Below are 22,084 nucleotides of genomic sequence, written 5' to 3' on the forward strand. Positions count from 1 at the left end.
TTACATCTCTTAATAGCCAGAATTCTCTTAGGTCTGCAGTGGGGCTCACCGCATTCAAGCCTCAGAATGATCTTTGTCGTTTTAGCCTTTTTGCTAAAAGCAACTTAGTCTGCCCACCATAGCCACCGTGCTTCCTGTCATAACGCCCTTTTCCTGCTCATTCAAAGGAACCTTGCCCTTGTTGTGCTGTGTTACTTTTGGGGGTTGGTGTTTGCCACACTTCCTACAGCAAGTCCGGCAGGTTTTAGGAACATTCACCATGTTTGCGAGAGTGTTATTGTCACGGAAAGCATAATGTCAAAATGTTAAAAAGCAGAATACAAAGTTGAACATGATTACAATGAAAATATATACATATGGATAAAAAAGGAGTATGAGAATGTTAACATAATCATCTCTGGGTAGTAGAATTACAGTTGATTTTTAATTTCTTTTTCTATAATCTGAATGAACTACATCTAAATCAGAAAGAAATCTTCTTAATATAAAAATGTGTCTTTGATGCCACAGCAAGAACCCAAGAAGCTCAAAGTGACAACTGTGTACCTATTTCAGGGTTAGAGTGTGTTTCTTGTGGACTAACTCAAGGGTGTTGGCCTTGGGCAATGCTGGTTAGAAGTGTGAAAGGACAGCTTTTGCACTTGCATCTCCAACCCAGTACAATTCTCGGAGTGAAGTTGCATTTTCAAAATCCATAGTCTTTTCCTATCTGTCCTCCATGGTTCACATTAACAATTTGCGTTATCCATGTTGCATAGAGAAGTATAGCATATACAGAGTGATTACCCAGAAGATTACTGAGGTAGAGTACTTTTGGTTTTATAATATGGAACCAAACTTCCCGGATGTCTTTGGAGAAAAAAAATCCCCAAACAGCAAAACCCTGAAACCCTTCAAATCACAAAATAAAATCTCCAGAGATGGAGAGATCCCCACAGATGGAGAGGGCACGGTGGAGTCAAGTTGCCCATGGCAGAAAGAAAGCACATTCCCTTCAGGCAGAATGATGGAGATGCAAGTACTCAGCCTAGTCCATGAGTATTTCTGCAGGATCCTTCCACTCTCACGCAGTGGGCCTCCATCGTGTGCCTGGAGGAGGCGGCCCAGCTCACCTTTTCCTTCTCCTGGAGGTCGGCTGTCTGGACACCTCAGGCTTCCGGCATCTGCAAGTTGATCTGCTTCCAGTTGTCTTTTTCTTTATACTGGAGATTCTAGAGAAGTGGCAGAGAGGTTTTAAGCCGGTCAGATAAGGAGGCTTTGGTCACTTGGAAGCACACAAGGAGAAGGGGAGGAATAGTTGAAGGGCATCCCTGAGTGTGGGGCCCTGGGGTGTGGTGTGTTGTCCCAGCCTGGGTAAGAAGACAGAGCGAGGGCAGAGCACCAGGGGCAGGCAGAGGAGGAAGCAAGGATCACCTTGCCTAAGGGCTTGAGGGCATATACTTCCTTCTGTTTTGAAAATCCAATGGCACATGCCACTGGACAAACATATAAGAGGCATGCATGGAGAAAAGAGATGGTCACATAAAGACAAGCAGAGATTGGAGAGATGCAGCCACAAGCCAAGGAGTGCTGGGGCCCCCAGAAGCTGGAAGAGGCCAGGATGGAGTTGCCCCTGGGGCCTTTGGAGTGAATGTGACCTGCTGACACACTGATTTTGACTTCTGGCCTCTAGAACTCTGAGGAAATACATTTCTGTGGTTTTTTTATTTTAAAAAACATGTCGTTTTTTGGTGCTCAATTTCTTTACTAAGTTTATTTAAATAATCTTGTCCCTTCCCATTCATGTCAGTGAAAAGGATTCCATCTGTCATTCCTCCCAAATTTAGTGTTATCCCTTTTCCTGTTGTCTTTATTTATCTCCTCTGAGTAGTAAAACACCATAAATGACTCTTACCCAGGCTCCTCCAGGACTCTAGGACCTGCCCCAGATTGTATAATCCTAAATAGACAGCACTGGGGTGAGCCAACGGATGTTATGACAAGTCAAGCTCTGGATGGCTATTTACAATTTGAAAAGTAAGAAAGTGCAGTGAATTTTTGAGATTATATGCAAGTAAGCCTTCATGAATAGATACTGTGGTGGGGTATAATGGCAGAGGCAGAATCATGAGGAATGAAATTCAGAGAATTGGAACAACTATGAAGTTTATGAAAACAAAGGCTATGCAATGACTGGGTAGGAATGGTGTCTGATGGAGCTCAGTGGGGAGAGTGTCAGGAGGGGTCTACGGAAGGGGCCACCTTCATGGAGACGGAAATGATCAGCTGAATCATCAGAGGTCAGGTGGCTTATAACAGTTCCCTCCCCGTGCTCATATCAAAATGTGGATGTCACATGGTGATGTGCCAATAGATCAATTGCTTCAATAAGCAAAACCAGTGACTCGAAATGGTTTTCTCTGAGCACCTCTCTCTGTATTGAATCCTGCTGTGGATTAAATGGTTGTGGAATTGAACTTCTTTCTGTGATATGTGTCTGCTCACCCTCAATATCATCCAAGGGGCATAAAAGTCAGACTTCTGATCATGGCATTCAAGGCCACTTGCAGTCTAGCCCAGTATTCTCATTGTCTCTATTTTTTTTCTTCCAGAATGGGCATACTCCATTCAATTGGATTTACTCTCAATTATGAATTCTCAACTCTGCATCATATTTTGCACTTTAACCTCCCTTCTCCACTTCACTTGTCCAGATCTCATCTACCACTTAACATACTCACTTTCCCTGCCCCTCCTCCAGCCCAAAGATCAATCCCCATTTATTTATCACTAAACATAGTACTTCACATTGTCAATCAACTTTTCTTGTTGGAACATTATATCTTATACTTAAACAGATTTTAAACTTGTGAAGTCATGGGCTATGTCTTATAGACCTTTGATAATCTTTATATTTTCAGATTTTATAGTCTTAGATGGATTCAGAATGTTTGCTTGTTCTTCAAATAAGGCAACAGAAGATTTCATATTGTTATCTTAGGGATAAAGTTTAACAACAATAATAATAATAGCAGTAGTAGTAATACAGTCGTCCCCCCTTATCCACAGAAGATAATGTTTCAAGACCCCAGTGGATGCCTGAAATAGTAGATAGTACCAAACCCGATATATACCATGTGTTTTTTCCCTAGAAATACATACCTTTCACGTAAATTATGAAATACTTTATGTCTTCTCTTTGTCATATCCAAATTGCCAGCATCACTACTCTTGCATTGGGGGGCCATTAATAAGTAAAATAAGGGTTACTTAATTCAAGCACTGCAATGTCACCACCGTTGATCTTATAACCAAGACAGCTACTGAGTAATTGATGGGCAGTAGCATATACCAGAGGTTCTCACCCTGTGGGTCGCGACCCCTTTGGGGGTCGAACAACCCTTTCACAGGGGTCGCCTAAGACCATCAGAAAACACATATATAATTACATATTGTTTTTGTGATTAATCACTATGCTTTAATTATGTTCAATTTGTAACAATGAAAATACATCCTGCATATCAGATATTTACATTACGATTCATAACAGTAACAAAATTACAGTTATGAAATAGCAATGAAAATAATTTTATAGTTGGGGGTCACCACAACATGAGGAACTGTATTAAAGGGTCGCGGCAGAAGGAAGGTTGAGAACCACTGGCATATACAGTGGTGGATACAGTGACAAAGGGATGATTAACCTCCTGGGTGGGACAGAGTGGGACAGTGTGAGATTCCATCATGCTCTTCAGAGAGACACACATTTAAAACTTATGAATGACTTATTTTTGGAATTTTCCATTTACTATTTTTAGACCATGGTTGACTTCGAGTAACTGAACCATGGAAAGCAAAACCGTGGAAAGCAAAACCGTGGATGAGAGGGGATTACTGTAGTTCCAACTGAGAGCTAGCCAGGCACTGCGATAAATAAGCTTCTTACCTACTCTATTCAAGTAAATCCTTCAATAATAGAAACTATTATTTCCATTTGACATAGAAGCCAACTGAGAACTATGAAGAAGACAGAAGGTGAGAAATAGATCTTCCCTGAAAAGTGAAAAATGAGTTTTCACCATTAGCCATTCATTCCTTTAGGTCAGCCTTTGCATTTTTTGAAATGAAAATATTACTGAGTGGGTAAGTTATTAGCTTGTTGAGAGTAAGTAGCTCCTGAGAGGAGAGAAGCAGTGATGAGGGGAGGGGTGAGGTGAAGAGAAGAGGGCAGAAAAGCAAGTGGAGGTACCGGCCCTGGAGAGAAACTTGCCCTTTAAAATAACTCACTATTCTTTCCCCTCTCTGTAACTGTTTTCTTCCCCTTCAGAGGCCCAACATTTGTGATGATTTTCCTGAAGCCAGGCTAGAGGGTCATGTTTGAATTCACAGGTTTACCAAGTGCAGCGGGGCCCAGTCAATCATTCCAGGACCTGGTGTAGGGTAGGGCCTCACTACCTCTTCCTGTCCTAGGAGCCTATGTTATGAGGATGTTCAGATTGGCTGGAATGAACTGATATTGAACTCAAGTGACCACTTCTAGCGACAGTCAAGTATTTGAGCTCAGTAGGAAATTTAGACCTATAACTTTCTTCACCCCCTCACCTGAGAGTGTTGAACAGATTCCAAGCCTTTTCAAACAGCCGGTTCACTGATCTTCTTTCCCGCTTCCTCATCATCAGCAAACCACAGATAAGAACTGTGAGGAGGGAGATCCACGCAGAACAAGGCGCATGGCTTGCTCCCAGTCTGAGGGGCTCTTGCGGGGCTCATCTTCTCTGGGAGCTAAGCCATTCCCATGCTTTAAAGATCAAGCCATTCAGAGATACAGCTTCAGTTTGGAAATCGTGACCACTGGATCTTCAGTGTCCTAAAAGTGCCATCAGGGGGTCACCAAATCTGAACATAAATGCAATAAGATGGAGAACTTCATGTTCATTAAAATTCTCTCCAGGGAGGACACTGGGTTTGTTCCAAAGAAGGTCTTGGAAAGCCTATTTGGGAAGGAAGGTGAGAAGACGCCTCCCATGGATTAAGTGTGAGTGGAGTGTGTCTGAAAAAGGCTCTGTGGGAGAAACTGGAAGAACCGATGGTTCCTCTCAAAGTGGGAGAAAGGAAGGGAGAGAGGAGGTGAGAGGAATTTGGGGTGGGGCCAGTGAAATGGTGCTACTTGATATGACTGCTCCCTCTGACCCCCAAATCTCCATTAAAGCTATGAAATTATTTTGGGAGTGAGTAGATTTCTTTTTGCATAGAAACATGAAAAAATGGCATTTTGCTCCTGAATGATATATCGATGGACTCAGATTCAGAGACAATAATGAGGAAGGATTTTGTCAAACTGGGGATTTTAAGGCCTATTTCCTCAAGTGTGTAAGGATTGGGAGACCCTGGGAAAAGCCTGTGTTATAGGAAGTGATTTAAGATACCATTTTTAATGATACTGTTGATGGTCATCTCCAAGTGGCCAGGATGTTGCTGGGCTTAATGCAAATTCTTTGGCCTGGCTTGTTCAGCCTGATGGTTGTATTTCAGAGACTAGTGGGTTGGGTTTAACTATCACTTAATAACAGTAACCCAAGAAATTGTGCTCCCAGAGGAGGAAGTCTAAGACAACTATTAACATGGGACATTCCTTGCCCGTGGACTGTAGATGTGATTCTTAAAATCTTTTGCTCAAGTACTCATTAAGAGAATTATTAGAAATCATGTAACCTTTGATATGTTTTAAAGTTGACATCATTATATGAAATCATTTAGTTTACACTTTTTAATGTCTGGCATCTTTCACTCAGCGTATTGTCTATGAGATTCATTTTGTTGTCTGTATCAGTAGCACATCTCAAAATAAATTTCAATAGAGTAAGATCATAAAAACTATGTTCTCTGACGTTAGTAAAATTAAGCTAAAAAAATTAATAACAAAAGGGTAACTAGATAATCTTCAACTATTGAAAATTAACCAATAGATTTCTAAATAACTCATAAACAAAGGGAAGAATAAGCAAAATAAGAAGTATTTTGAACTGGATGAGAAAATAAAACATATCAAAACTTGTGGGATGCAGATGAAGCTATACTTAGAGAAAATTAATAGTCTTAAAATACATATATTGGAAAATAAGAGAAGCTGAACACCAATGATTATCTTGGGGAAGAAAAACAGCTAAGTAAAATCAAAGAGAGAAGAAAAAGGAAATAATAAAGATAAGAGCAGGAATCAATGACCTTGCAAAGAAATATACAATAGATATTATTAATAAAGCCAAAGATTCTCTAAAATAATAAGTACAAGTGGTAAATTCCTAATAAGACTCTCAAAATAAAAAGACGTACAAATCATTGATATTGGGTTTGAAAAAAAGGGATAATGCCTTAGTTCCTACAAGCATCACATGAACATATTGTGAGGATATTATCTTAACTGGCTTTTTATGTAGGCTTTGGACTGTGAAGAGTTCATACTTATTAACCCAAGCAAGTATTCAATTTAATTTGCCAGTTATTTTTTTTTGAGGGGGATGTTGTAAATCAATAAACTGGCATTTCAATTGCTAAACTGCTGTTTTGTTTTATTTTTAGTTTACTTAGAGTGACCCAATTCTATAGTGTATGAAAAAACTTGTGCAAACTAACCAAATTGAGTCCTTATACATGCAAAGCAGAAGACCAGACATTGGCCCCAAAACTGTCCCAGACAATGGGCAGGTCTGCTCTAAGTCCCACTTGGGTCCTTTCTGTTGAATTACTAATTTGTAAATTTCGTGAGTTGTATGTGCACATAAGATGCCCTCTTATGCATCTTTATATCCTGCATATAGTAGAAAGAGTAGAATTTTGCCCAGGAGAGGCAACATTCAGTATATACAAAAGCATAGAGGCGAGAAATGGCATAGTGTATTCAGGGATGAGCACCTTTCCTGATTATAGAGTAGGTATTTGGGGGAGAGTTGAGGGGAAAAGCTGGTTGGACAAAGAGGCTGGGTCCCAACTGTGAACGCTCTTGGAACAGACATCTTCCTGTATAAGCTTGGGCCCACTGGAGGTTTCCAAACATGGGCATGACAGCAGACTTGTAATCCCAAAAGCGCACAAGCGGTCTTAAAACTTCTCAAACTGACGAATCCATGTTTTATTTCCTTTCCTGGGTTATAAGCAACAGACATATAGAGCCCTCAAAATATGTTTGATTGATAAATTGGTTGGTGAACTCTTCCTTTCACAAGTAAACAAGCCAACTTGCTTTATACAAATTTCTGTGGAAGATCCACTTATCAGTTCTCTTCCTGCAGGAGTTTATAATAGAGTAAGGAGATGAGATTATGATTATACATATAATATGGAAAGACACTAGACCAGGAATAAGAGGACATGAATTCTAGATACACCTCCTCCATTTTACTTGTTTATAAAACAAATATTTAATAGGTACCTATTATATGTCATGTCTGCTGGACTTTAGGTATACAGTGATGGGCAAATGGCCATGGGCTTTGTTCTCATGAAACTTACATGTCCAGTGGAGGACAAGGATATCAAATCATTATAAAAAGTCATTGAACAGCCTGGCCAGTTTGTCTCAGTGGATGGAGCATCAGCTTGTAGACTGAAGTGTCCCAGGTTCGATTCCGGTCAAAGGCATGTACCTTGATTGTGGGCACATCCCCAGTAGGGAGTGTGCAGGAGGCAGCTGAATTGATGTTTCTCTCTCATCAACGTTTCTAACTCTCTATCCCTCTCCCTTTCTCTGTGTAAAAAATCAATAAAATATATTTTTTAAAAAGTCATTGAACAAATATGTATTGAGTATCTAATATGGGTCAGGTGCTTCAGACCATGATGAAAAAGCAGACAGAAATCTGTGCCCATTAGGGGTTTATATAGAAGTGGGAGAAGGCAGAATGTAAACTCTGGACATCATAAATAAGTACTGTAATGTGTATATCTCATTAGAAGCTGATAGGTGTTAGGGAAAGAGTAACAAAAACTCAGGCAGGGTTTTCAGTAATGAGGAGGGGATAACAGGTAGGAGTTGAGATAGGTTGTCATATTAAACAAAACAGCAGAGTGGCGTCACTGAGAAGAGGAGGTATAAGAAATAACTTAGAGGAGTCTGGGGAATTGACTATGCGGATATCCAGGGGAAATGTATTCTGAGCAGGGGGAACAGCCAATACAAAAATCCTCATATGGAAGCATTCTGGAGTGTTCCAGGCATAGCAAGGAGGCCAGGTCATTTGAAGCCGGGGAAGCAAGGGGGAGAAAAACAGGCATAGAGGAGCTGGTGTAGATTTTCTAGGGCCTTGTGGGTCATTGTAAGGAATTTAGCTTTTCCTGAGAGAAATGGGGAGCCATTGCAGGGAGTTAAGCAGGAGTGGAATGACCTGACTTGCATTGTAACAGGATGACTAGTTTCATGTTACAGCCAGTAACTACATCACGACGGGTGTGTCCTGAGAAGGGATAAAAGGGGAGTCATTTGATGAAATGTCTGTGTGCTCTTGGGCCCTTAGTTTCACCAGCCCTGCCGCCCCACTGGGTCAGCACCACAGTGAGGACTTCGTAGCAGGCTGTGTGCATATGCACAGGCTGTAGAAAATTATTCTTTGGTAACAATACAGAATGGCATATAATCCAGTGCCTGATTATAGTTACCCACCGCAAGTGTTTTCACAATTAAAGCACACATTCTTAAAAGAATGATGTCATGCTTGGCCGGTGTGGCTCAGTTGGTTGAGTGCCGTCCCATGCACCATTAAGTTGCAGGTTCCATTCCAGGGCACGTGCCCGGTTGCAGGCTTGATCCCTAGTAGGGGGTGTGCAGGAGGCAGCCGATCCATGTTTCTCTTTCATTGATGTTTCTGTCTCCTTCTCCCTTCCTCTCTCTGAAATCAAGAAAAACATTTTTTTAAAAAAGAACAATGTCATCGGGCCCGAGATTCACTCCTTTGGTGGGAGCATTGTTCTGTGCACCAAAAGGTTGCTGGCTTGATCCCAGTCAGCATGTGTACTGGAGGCAACTCACATTGGTGTTTCTCTCAGTCTCTCGCCCTCCCCCTCTCTCTAAAATCAATGAACATATCCTCAGGTGAGGATTAAAAAGAAAAAACAATATTACACAAAAGGGATGGAAATTGGTTCTTGGGGAACAAAAATCTTTATGTATAAAGCACAGATTACATACGTTACATAAACAGATATCTAGTATATTTGCAGTATTTTAAATTCATGGGGAAAATATCTAGAAAGGATTTTGGGGGGGTCAGGTAGGGGGAGATAAGGGTGTGATCATGAAAAAAAGTTGGAAAATGCTGACTTAAAGGAAGGGTGCGAGCAGCAGGAGGGTGGCAGAGCTGGATGTTAGGAAGCTGCAGCTGAAATCAGCTCATTAGCTCTGTGCGGACTTGGACCACTCGCTTCCTCTTTCAAGGTTTCAGGCTCTTCTCAAGTATACAATAAAATGTGAGGCTGAACGGGCTCTTGGGTCTTCTCCAGTGCTAACATTATGTGGAGGAATTGAGCTGGGGATTCCATCAGTTACAAACACCTGGTTCTGGAACCAGTGGTAATTTATCAGGTATTTGGACCCATCAAACCTCAGTTTTCAAGAAGATGAGGGACTAGTGTCAATGGTCTGCTTCTGGCATTTCTCCCCTTATCTATTTTTTGAGTTAGAATTCTATATTCTTTGTCAGAATTCTAGAATTCCCAAAATCCATAATTCTATTTCATTACACAAGATTTCTGGATACAATATTGAAGCTAAGAGTACAATAGAGTTTTGTCACACTGTTCACCAAATGCTTTGAAACCTGTCAACTGGAGTTGCATTGCTTCTCAATTTTCACATGATTTCCAGACATTGAAGTCCTTTTACAGTTCATCTGGGTGGGTTGTCACTTCAAAGGGAAAGATGCATGTGATGTGGTGATGGAAGTAGGAATTAGCAGAACAGAGCAGCAGATTGAAAAACGAAGAGCCTGTATATGACATCTGCATAAGACATCTCCTAGGCAAATTTGCACATAGTTCTTTGCTGCTTATGTCAGACCTGGGCCAGTTGCGAGAAGTAAAGCTTGAATAGTTTATTCTGTGACCATTAGGGTTTTAGTTTATCTTCCTGGCCTTCCTACTACTACTTAGTAGTCCCTTAATAACGGAGAACGTATCTTCTAACTCACCTATTTAGTGCTCAGTTCAGTATCCTGTTTATAATAAAATCTTAGTGAATGTTTGCTGACTGTGATGATCACCCAGATTGAAGAGGGAAAAATAAAACCCGAAGCCATAAATCTTGGAGCCCCTTCTTTTTGGTGGTCGTACTGATGTGCCCGTAGCCCAGAGCATTATCCTTTTTTCTTCTGTCACTTGATCACCTAATGCTATTTCCAGATAAGAAATGCAAATAGAGTTTAGTACCCAACTGGAGTACACATAACTCATTTATTATTGGGTATCCATACTCAATTGTTTTGTTTTGAATTCAGCTATAAATAGATATTACCATTGTGAAGAACTGAATTGTAGGACCGTCTTGACTGTTGACAACATTTGAGAGCAATTGGAAGAAGGAGCTTCTATTAGTGACAAGTAGTGAAATATTCAGAATTTTAATGTGGACATGGAAGAAATTCAATTCAACCTCTAGTAGATCCAAGGAATTGAAATTACTGGCAATAAGAAAAACCCCAGAGTGTAGTTGAAGTGCCCTTAGGGATGAAAGAGTTAACTGAGTGTGTAAGCTTTATCTTGTAGCCAATGGATTTGTGCTTTGCTGAGTAAAGTCTCCGGTAAATGATTGTTAGAGACCTGTCATCGATAGTGGCTGCTAGTTTCTGTTCAAACGCCTGTTGACTCTTCTGCAAGGGAGTGCAGCATCCTCTATCTCTTCACTCACTTGGGTTCTACTCAGATCTGCTTGCAAAAGGATCCATGAGCTACAAAAACATGAATGACGAAGACTATAGCACCACTTATGACACCGTCCAAACAGAGACGGTGTATGAAGTTCCAGACCAGCCAGCAGAAAATGAAGGTCCCCTTTATCATAACATCCATGAAGACTTGAGCTCAGAAAACAATGTATATGCCACTGAGCTGGAAACCCATGACTATGAATCTGTATCAGCTTATGCTGTCGCGAGTGAGGACAACAGCTTGGCTTTTTCCCAACCAGAAGAAGGCTACTTCCCGTTTCTTGCGATATGTCCTCCGGCCCCGGATCCTCAACCAGGTGAGCCCCAGGAGGATGGGAACATCTCAGTGGAAGAATTATACTCACCAATTCAGGACCAGGAGACGACCCCGGAAGAGCTACAGGAGAACAGATGCATGATGGAGGGGAACCTGCCTTCTCCTTCAAGCTTCACCGCCCAGAAGAGCAGTGAATATTCCCTCACTGGCTATTCTGCTGCCAATGGTTTAGAAGAAGACGAATCAGCTTCCACAAACCCTGAGATCTTCCTCTTCGTGAAGGTAAGGCTGCCTCTGACGGGCACCCCTGCCCTTGCAGGTGGCATAGTCGGTGCTTCATTTTGCTCTGAGTGACCAGGAAAGGATGCGTGGTGTCAGGGTCCTGGGATCTCCCTATGTAGTCAAGAGTAAGGCTCATTAAACCCGTCCTTCCAGGGTTCACCGGGAAGGCTCCGCGTTGCAGGACTGGGAAGTGAGTGTAAAGCGAGTGTCTAATCATTGACTGCTGTATACGATGGGCGAAGCGTTTTTTAAGAGTTGACGTATGAGTGAGCGGAAATTGCTGCTGAAATCACTACCTTGTGACAGACCTGAAGTACGTTCTCCCAGCTGGTAAATTTCCTTCAGCAGCATGATTTTCAGAAACAAAACCAAGGCTTGTGAGAGAAAGTCAAACCCGCCGGCCGGTGCTGGAGTTTCATTCTTAACGTTTCTAAGGTTACAGGTGCTTCAGATAAATGGTCAATAAATGTTACCTCTGTCACTGAGCTTGCCCTTTTGGTACCAATCTAACTAAAATACCTGATTAAGTAAAACCATTGCTGTAGTAGTAAGACACCAGTTATCAGTGTTAATGTTTAACGCTTATGATATTTAAGCGAAGAACTTTGGCAATCTTTGTATCAGACTGGTATGTGATAAAGATTATGGCTATGAATATTATAAAAAACACTCCAGGAATTGATTAATTAAATATGATGGAAAACATTTTTCCCAACAATCACCCCCCATAATATTCATATTTACATGTTTTTTACATATGAAGGCAACATATTAGTAATACTAATTTTTAAATATATCTTTATTAATTTCAGAGAGGAAGGGAGAGGGAGAGAGAAAATCATCAATGATGAGAGAGAATCATTGATCGGCTGCCTCCTGTATGCTCCCTACTGGGATCAAGCCCGCAACCGCAACCCAGGCATGTGCCCTGACCAGGAATTGAACCGTGACCTCCTGGTTCATAGGTTGATGCTCAACCACCGAGCCACACTGGTCAGGCAATACTACTATATTTGCTAATAAAAATGATTACTCTACGAACCTACAATTCTCCAGTTTACAATCATTTCTCTCCTTTCTGGTTTCCAAGAAATCCTCTGGTGAAACACACTTTATTTACTAATTGAATGCATTGTTATTTTCTACTCTGTACTTTCCCCTAGTGGTTTTGTGTGTAAATTGTATCTCCTTTATTCTACCACAATGTCTTTTTAAAAAGTAACTAGCAGAGTGTTTGACTCATATTTAGGTACCCAATAAACCTTCTTGTATTATATTGAGCATTTGTGGGGGAAAGGGAAAGACAGTGAGGGCTCTTGCTGGAGATAAGGACATATATGTAATAATATATATTATATATAATATAAGTTATTATATATAATAACTTAATTAATAAAAAAATTTTTTTAAAAAAGAAAACAATGGGGTTCTGGAGACAGACTCCCATGTGGCTGAATTTGGTGAAAAGAGGAATGAGGCGAGTGCTGTGGGTGTTCTGGGGGGTGGGGATCTTGGAGCCGGTGCCTTCCAGCCCCATATCCACATCGCTGTTGCATCCATTTCCAAGAAAACCTCATTTTTTTAAACATGAGGACGAGGCCTATTTGTTCTCAGGACAGAAGCACTCATACAACAGGCAATCATCCTCATCATTGTCTTGGTATCAAGACATTTTTTTGTAAGTTTGGCAAAGTGTTGATTTCACCACAAATTAGCCTGTCACTGGTGTTGAACCAAACAGAAGTTGAAGGAAAAAGAGGTGCTGGCATCTCCAACCGGTACCGACAACAGGAAAAACAGCAGGAGAGCAACGTGTGATTCCTAAATTATTTATAATCCATGGTACCATAAAGCAAATATTGGATTTATTACTTTTTATGTTTATATTCTTTTTAAAAAATGTTTCATTAATTATTTTTATTTCAGAGAGAAGAGGAGAGAGAGAGAGAGAGAGAGAGAGAGATGATGAGAGATAATCACTGATGGGCTGTCTCCTGCACATCCCCCACTGGGGATTAAGCCTGCAGCCAGGGCATGTGTCCTGACCAGGAATAGAACTGTGACCTGGGTTCATAGGTCAACACTTAACCACTGAGCCACACCAGCTGGGCAGTTTACTTTTTTTTTTTTTAAATAGAATTATGTTAACTAATTATGTTAACTAACATGTTACAAAATGTACCATAGACCTCAGCTCCTGTGTGTGGCCTCCTTTTTAAGGATATTCAGCAGAACTTGTAAGAAGAGGGGCAGTTAGAATCCCTGCTTCTATGCCCCCCATCCTCTCTGCAGATCTTTATTATGTTGCATATAAACATAATATATGAAAATGGGTAAAACAGGCTGTTCTGCTTGCACGGGAGTGGAGAGTTTCCTCCTCTTCGCAAGACCGCAGCGCACGGGAGCAAAGAATTTTCAGTAACTACCAGAGGCTCGCCCTGAGTGTAACCTGCTCAGGCTCCTCTTCCTCCCAGCAACCCAGAGTGCGTGTAGAACCCCCAAATATGATGGGGCTCAGGTGTGTGAACCACCTCCCTAGTGGAACTTGTTACTGTACAGTCCTGGGGTTTCTTCTCCTGGGCTGTGCTAGTGTAGACTGTGTGGGCTGTGTCTACACCTGCACTCATTTGTGTATGATGTTCCCACCTGTTCTGGCATCTCCAGCTGATACTGGTGACAGGAAAAACAGCAGGAGAGCAGTGTGTGATTCCTAAATTACACTGACCAGTCAGTGAAAATGTCACACAGGCTTGTAACTCTAGGTACTGAGGGTCAGCCATTTCAGGGTGTTGGCCAAATAAATACTTAATTAAAACATATCCTTTATTTATTCATTCAGCAGATAGTTATCATGCCAGGCCCTGAGTTTACAACCATGAAGAAAACAAAGTCCTAACTCCCATGCACTTCATGTTATAGTGGCAGAGACAACTGATGGATAAATAAATAAGTAAATATCAAATACTAGGGGCCCAGTTAACGAATTTGTGCACCTTGAAAGGAACTGTGGGCTGTGGGCTGCAGTGGACACAGGGGCGGATCTTGGCCCATCCTCCAGAGCCCCGCCCAGCCCTTCCCACCACAGCTCTCATCCACTGTCTGCTTGCTGCTCCGCTCCTGCTGTTGCTGCTTGCATGCGCTGACGGCACCTGCTGCCAGTGCGGAGCTATTGGGGTTGAAGTCGAGTGCGAGCAGCGACTGCTGCCCTGATCACCCCTCAGGAGCAGGGGGAGGTGGAGAAGCTTGTGTATAAAAAAATGTGCATTAAGTTATTGTTCATTCAATTGTCTGGATAGGGCCAAATAGTTAAATCTTTGACTTCATACAGACAAATTTCTGGAAAAAGTTAGCAAGTATGATATTGATTTATATATTGTGTGTTTGTATATCTAGTTATTTATATTGGGGGGACATATGGATTCAACACAAAGTTTGGGTTGAGGTTGTGTCAATATAGTTTCCAATAAAAAAGTTTGTGTGGCTGGCCTACCTGGATGGACTACTCAGAAGTTGCACATTTAGGTGTTTGGAAACAGCTGGAGCCCTGGAAGGTCTTCCTGTTCCACGGTCGCTAAGAACTCCTGCTCTAATGTCAGTCATAAGGACATGTGGAGGCATGTCCTTGGAGACATTTGTGAGCAGAAGCAAGTCTGAGCCTACTGCATGTGCCCCATTGTCCTTTCTCAGAACCAAGGGAGTACACAAAAATGGAACAATGAGCAGGTTTGAACAAAGATTTCTATTCTTGTCAGTTTTCTTTTTAAGTAGGGTTCTGGGAACACCATCAAGTCCAAATTTTATTTTTATTCAAAACTATTTTCTAGGTGCCCCTCTGAACTAGTGGGCTCTGTGAATCAGTGCTATCAATCAGAGAAGCACCAGAATTGTAAAGCTATGACATGAACATTGAAAAAAGAGAAGGTCAGGAACTTGCCCAAGGCTGCCTGTGAATTGGGGTGAGGCAGGAATTTGGCCTCTCAATCCAAGGCACTTTTTAAAAAATATACTAGCATCCCTAGCCTTGGGTGCTAGGTGCTTATGAACATGCAAAATTCTACACAATTGTTTTTGTGTGGAACATGATCTCAGGAGGGTCCGTGAACTCTCAATGTTATCTATCTCTGTGATGTATCCCACTTGCCTACCTGGGTATTCATCATGTCTTCTGTGTACGTCCATGTTGGTTTCTCCTTAGGCCTCTCTCTTTAGTTTATAGACAGCCATCTTCTCCAGTGTCTCCACATGGCCCTTCACCTGTGTGTGTCTGTGTGCCATTCTCCTCTTCTTATAGGGACACCAGTCATGTTGGATTAAGGCCCACCCTAATGATCTCCTTTTAACTTAATCACCTCTTTAAAGACTCTGTCTCCAAATTCTGTCCATTCTGAGGTACAAGGGATTATGGTTCAACATATGAGTATTGGGGAGACACAATTCAGCCCATAACACTGAAATGTTATAATTACCTTTTAATGCCCTTATCTCTCTCTCTAGCTATGAACTGTTGAAGGAGGGCCTGCCTTTTATCCATTCTCACATACTTGGTTCATGGCCACTTACACGAGGATTTAATAATGGAAGGAGGGACTACATCACCCAGGGGTCCTCAGGGCATTGAGGGAAGAGGAAGGCTTGGCCCAATGGCCCGCAGCAGTAGGGAGAATGGTGCTCCAAGTCCTCTGTTAGTTTCATAGAGCTGCTGAAACAAATTGCCACACATTTTATGGCTAAAAACAACAGGAATTTATTCTCTCACAGTTCTAGAAGCCAGAAGTCTGAAGTCAAGGTATTGGCAGAGTCACACTCCCTCTGACAGCTCTAAGGGAGACTTCCTTGCCCTTTCCAGCTTCTGATGGCTCCTGCCATTCCTTGGCTTGGGCTGCATCACTGCCCTCTCTACCTCCGTCACCATAAGGCCTTCCCCTCCTGTGTCTCTGCGTTTTCCCTTCTCTTCCCTTATAAACACTGCCAATGTATTTAGGACCCAACCCAATCCAAATGACTGCATCACAAGATCCTTAACTTAATTACATCTATAAAGACCCCCCTTTTTGTTATCCAAGTAAGGTCAGTTGTGCAGGTTCTGGTTGAACATGTCTTTGAGGAGGGAGGCTCTCATCAATCCATCGCAGCCCTGAAGGTAGGACTGAGTTGAATTGATGGGAACCTCTGGACATGAGTAAGCACTCCTGGATCCATATTTCCCACCAAATGCAAGGGGTTATGTGAGAATTCAGCAGTGCTTGCATATTCTTCTTGTTAGTTCTCAGACATTCATGAGAATGCCTGGCATGTTCCTAGCACCATATCCTGAAGTTGGGCAGAAAGCCAATATTCTGAGAGCTTAGCTTGATTTGTTGAGCTGTGAAGGGATGTTCCAGTCAAAGGACTCAAGGATTTGCCCTGCAGTTGGTGTTAAACGGTGCAAAGAGCTGCCTGTGGTAACAGTGTCATCACAGCTAATTCAATGTGCCCAGTTCCTGGGCCTGCTTTTGTGTTTCTGCATCCGTATAATTGACCAAATACTGTGCTGTCTATAGACACGGAAGGTAAACCAAGCCCAGTGACCTGCAGAAAGTGAGGGAAGAGAACATCAGCTGACTGGGTTGGGCTGCCAATGAAAACACTGGGGAAGGGAAACAGTGTGAGAATAGTGAAAGATATGATATATCCTTTCTGGACTCCCATTTTTAAAGGTTAGGCCACCAGAATGTCGGCTTCTTGAGGGAAGGGACCACATGTTGCTTATCTCTGCAGCATAGTGTCCTGAGTGTGCTGGACTTGACACAGTGGGCTCTGTAAATGTTGGTCAAAGTGAACTGAACTCAGGTAATTTTCACCTGCCTACTGGAGTAAAGACCATCCCTTGGGACAGAATTGCAAATCAGTTAGTAACTCCCCTGTGTTAAGCCTTGCCCATCGCCAACACCTTTGAGGATCATATGCCAGGTCTTATGTCCTGTCCCTAACAACCCGAGAGCCTCTCTGGTCCCATCTCCCACCCCTTCCTCCCTCACTTATTATGCCCCAGGAATGCTGAGCTCCCCACAGATGAGATGCTGTTCTGCCTCATCTGGCTTTGCCCATGGCGATCCCTCTGCCTGCAGCATCTCCTCCCCTTCGGCATCAGACCAACTCCTCCTTTTCTTTCTGGACTTATGTTCCCTGGGAAGCCGTCTCTGAACCTCCAGGTTGTTGCTACCTCAATGCGTCCCTCCAGCTTAGGGCTTCTCACCTAACATTGCCATCATCTGGGGGAGGATGTATCACCTCTTGTTCCTCTCTAGAGTGAAAGTGCCCTAACGGAAGTGTTCTCAGCTGCATCTTACCTACCTGTGCATGTACACCCACCCTAGCACAGAACCTGGCCAATAGTCGGGGCTTGCACATATTGTCGAATTCAATTAAACGGATCAGATAATGGGAAGAGAAGTTCTTTTTTGAAGGGAAAGCTTATTCGTGTTCTCTGGGGAGTTTGGTCAGTGTTCAAGTAAAGGCCACCGTGTCCCTGTTTTCACTGATATTTGCCTTTGAGGTGGGGTTGAGTAGATGGTGTGTCCTGATACAAGCCAACTGGTGAGGTAGGGGAAAAAGAGAAGGGGGGATTAATATTTCCTGAATGTTTACTTTGAACCGTGCCCTGTGTTGGGTCACCTGCTTTATTGATATTATCTCTGTAATAGGGCTTAAGAGCTAGGTCTCCATCTGGATGCTGGCACTGACTCGCCATGAAATGTTGGGGATGTCATCTACGCTCTCTGAACATTAAATTTTTCACTTGTAATGAATAAAAATAAACAGTTTGAATGAGCTAAACCCAAGAGCCCCTAGGTTCTAACCTGCTATGTATGAAAGCTTTTCTCCCCTATAGTAAAATAGTTTCCCTCCCATGAAGAAATCCCCCCTCACATCTTAATTTTATATTCTTCTAATGTCCTCTGAAGTATATAGTGAACATACTATTAGGCAACTCTGTGATTTTTAAAATAGGGAAGGAGGAGATTGTGAGTAACAAAGACAGAGATACCCTCACATAGAAACAGGATTGAGACTCAGATCATACTGTCAAGAAACTGGTTTGGGAGCCCAACTGTCTTTTCTCCCCACATTTAACGTGTTAATTGTTTGCATGGCTCAAAATTTGAAAGGTACAAAAGCTAGAGTTTCTCTCCCAGCATATTCCTTCAGTCACCCCATCTCTATTTTCCGAGGCAATTTATTCTAGAATTTTTATTAAGTGTCCTTTTATGCTCAGTCCAGCAAATGTGTGTATGTTCATATATTTGAAACTATCTTTTTCTTTCCCTTTATTTACTAGTAATACAGATGGTCTTATACCGTATATCCTATTATGTGTATTGCTTTTCAGGGGGATCAGTTTTATTGGGACATAATTTACATACATTAAAATTCAGCAATTTTAAATATAAATGTCAATGAGTTTTGAACAAATGTATACAGTTGTGTCCCAACCATTACAATCATAGCATAGAATAAATATGTCCATCACTTCATAAAGTTCCCTCTTGACCCATCTCCATGCATCTTCCTCCAGCCACCCCTTGACTCCTGGCGATGACAGAGATTTTTTAAAATTTATCTTTATTGTTGAAGGTATTACAGATGTCCCCCATTTCCCCACATTGAAACCTCCACCCTACCCCCTCACCTCACCCCTGCCGCCCCCAACCAGGCCTTCACTGCACTATTGTCTGTGTCTATGGGTTATGCATCTATGCATACCAGTTCTTTGGTTAATCTCTTGCCACCTTCCAGCTTTTTTAAAAATCACTCTAGTTTTACCTGTTTAAAAGTATCATATAAATGGAATTAAACTCTATTTAATCTTTTGTGTGTGGTTTTTTTCACTTTAGCTGTATGCTTTTTAACTCATCCATGTTAGTACATATATCATCAGTTGGTTTCTTTTTATTACTGGGTAGTATTTCATTGTATGATTATAACACCATTTGTTCATGCATGGACAATTGATGGACACTTGGGTTCGTTCCCAGTTTGAGATTATTATTAATAAAGCAGCTATAAACATTCACATATAAACTCTTGTGTTGATTCTGTTTTCATTTATCTTGGGCAAATACTTAGGAGTGGAATTGTAAAACCAACTGTATTATATGGTCAGGGCATGCTTAACCTTATTTTTAAAAACTTTCAAATTATTTTCAGAATTTGTATGAGACTTCTAGCTGTTCCTTTCTAGCACTTGGTATTGTCAGTCTTTAAGTTTTAGGCATACTGGTAAATGTACAATGGTATTCCATTGCAGCTTTAATTTCCATTTTTCTATGACTAATGATGTTATGCATGTTTGCATGTACTTACTACGCATCGTTAAGTGTTCTTTGATGAAATATCTGTTTAAATATTTTGTTTATTATTATTTTAGCATTATGTCATTGAATATTAAGAGTCTTTATGTACACAAGATAATGTTTATCAGACAAGTGTTTCTCAAATAGTTTACAGGTCTGTGGCTTCATTTTTCATTTCATAAGTGTCTTTTGAAGACACAAGTTTTTTATTTTGATGAAGTCCATTTATCAATGTTTCCCTCTATGGTTTGTGTTTTTTGTGCTCTATCTAAGGAATGTTTGTCCAACCCAAGGTCACAAGGATTTTTCTCCTATATTTTCTTCTAGCAGTTTTATAGATTTAAGTTTTATGTTTAGTTCCTTGAGCCATTTTAAGTTAATTCCCCATAGGTTCTCTCTCTCTCTCTCTCTCTCTCTCTCTCTCTCTCTCTCTCTCTCTCTCTTTCTTTCTGCAGCTCCATTCTCTCTGGTTGTTAGACCCTCAATGTCTTGCTGTCTCGACCTTCCCAAACTCCAAACTTTTTCTCCTCAACTCAGAGAGACTGCCAACCTGTATTTGGGTCCTGTTCTATCTGCCCCAATGTCTGAAAATCATCACTTCATATAGTTTGTCTGCTTTATTAGTTGTTTAAGGTAATGTTCTAGTTGATAAGAATAAATCTGCGTCCTTTTTCTCCATCTGGCCAGCAGTGGAGGTTGTCCTAATGGGCTTTAAGATCCCCATTCCTCTTGAGTTGCTTCTCCTTTCTTCCCAAATATTGGCCCCTTGAATTCAAGTTTGAATTACAGTTTGGAATATAGTCATGAAGCTCAACTGAACTAAAATCTAATAGTAATGACATTAAAATGATTTTTGTGGGGAAACATTAGCCTTTAGGCAAAGGTTGCTTGCTGACCCTCCTCATTTCTATTATCTTTTAAGAGTATATTGTCTTTTGCAATGTCTTTATATATACTTTAAGTTCTCAGCAATGAGAAGACAGGAAAATAGATGTCCTAGTTAATCATTCACCAATACAAGTCAAAATACCATACCATCTTCTCTTCTTTTAAGCTCTTACCATTCAAGCCTCTGGTGATTCTGAGTTACCTTGGAAAACGCTAGGAAAAGTGGACTTACTACTACCAAAAGGAATCCCATTTTCAAGCTACTTGCTCATGTTGTTGTCATGTGCTAATGAGTGGGATCCAACTCCTGATGACCCTATAAATGAGTCATATCCACATATCCTGTCTTCAACAGCCCTGCTTAGCTCCTGTAGACTCATGCCTATGACTTCTTTTATGGGGCTAATCCATCTCATATTTGGTCTTTCTCTTTTCTTGCTGCTGTTTATTTTTTACAACACTATTGTTTTTTCCAAAGAACCCTGCCTTCTCATGATGTGCCCAAAGTAGGACAGCTTCAGTTTTGTCATTTTTGCAATATTTCAGGCTTAATTTGCTCTAGGACCCACTTGTTCATTTTTCTGGTGGTCAAGGATATCTTTAGAGATCTCCTCCAACACCATATTCCAAATGAATAATTTTTTTCCCCATCGTCCTTCTTCACTATCTAGTTTTCACACCCATACAGAGTAATTGGGAGTACAAGGGTGTGGATGATCTTAACCTTTGTCTCTGATGACACAACTTTGGTCTTAGTGAGCTTTCCTAATTCATCCATTGCTGCTCTTCTCAGTCTCAGCCTTCTCTCTATTCCTTGGTTGCCTCCATTATAAATTGATACCTTCTGATACCCAGGCCCAAAGTGTCCAGAATGAATTTGTGTATGAATTGTACCATGTACATAGGAAAATGCTCTGGTGGGCAGCTCTGCTCCCAGATAACACTGCTTTCCAAATATGAGATGACTTTCCATGGGAAAGAAGCATGAAGTTTGCCCTGAAACCAAGGGTTTTGTACAGTTTATAACATTAGGAACCTGGGCTTTAAGCCATGCCCCAAGTTCTTAATGCTCTCTGAGCAGAGCCTTCCACATCCTTCATGAGCCTGTGGGTCAGTAGAAGTGCCAGACCTGTCAGAAGGCGTCAGCCTTGCATGATTGCCAGGGCTTGGTGCACAACTGTCACCTGGCAACAGTCAAAATAAATAAGGGAATTCACTGTTTAGGAAAGCACTAATGTTCTAAGGTTTCAATGATAACAATTGCACGGCAAATATGTGAGGTGGTAATGAGTAATTGACATGAGTGCCTTTTGTTAACTGGACCACAACTGCAGGTTGTTTTTTCCCCTCTACAGATATCTGTGTTCACTTCTGTGATGGCAAAAAAAGAAAGAACTTGGTGGCTAGTCTTT

General features: G+C 41.4%; 2 protein-coding genes across 3 annotated transcripts in view; one reads left to right on the plus strand and one right to left on the minus strand.

Annotated features, from left to right (window-relative positions):
• The window catches only part of ENPP4 (ectonucleotide pyrophosphatase/phosphodiesterase 4), a 59,585-nt gene extending 48,213 nt beyond the window's left edge, over positions 1 to 11,372 (minus strand). The window contains exons 1-2 of the mRNA XM_059701527.1: positions 11,258 to 11,372; positions 1,113 to 1,211 (exon numbers count right to left, since the gene is read on the minus strand). The gene's annotated coding sequence lies outside the window, so the exon portion shown is untranslated. The remainder of the gene's footprint in view (positions 1 to 1,112; positions 1,212 to 11,257) is intronic.
• The window catches only part of CLIC5 (chloride intracellular channel 5), a 154,096-nt gene continuing 142,798 nt past the window's right edge, over positions 10,787 to 22,084 (plus strand). Inside the window, exon 1 of one of the 2 annotated variants that reach the window (XM_059701532.1) lies at positions 10,787 to 11,451. In XM_059701532.1, the coding sequence (XP_059557515.1) occupies positions 10,909 to 11,451 (543 nt within the window). In that variant the 5' untranslated portion in view covers positions 10,787 to 10,908. The remainder of the gene's footprint in view (positions 11,452 to 22,084) is intronic. The other variant, XM_059701533.1, reaches the window with a different exon arrangement.

Source organism: Myotis daubentonii, chromosome 6 (genome assembly GCF_963259705.1).
Source record: "Myotis daubentonii chromosome 6, mMyoDau2.1, whole genome shotgun sequence".
In the NCBI taxonomy this organism is placed as follows: domain Eukaryota; kingdom Metazoa; phylum Chordata; class Mammalia; order Chiroptera; family Vespertilionidae; genus Myotis; species Myotis daubentonii.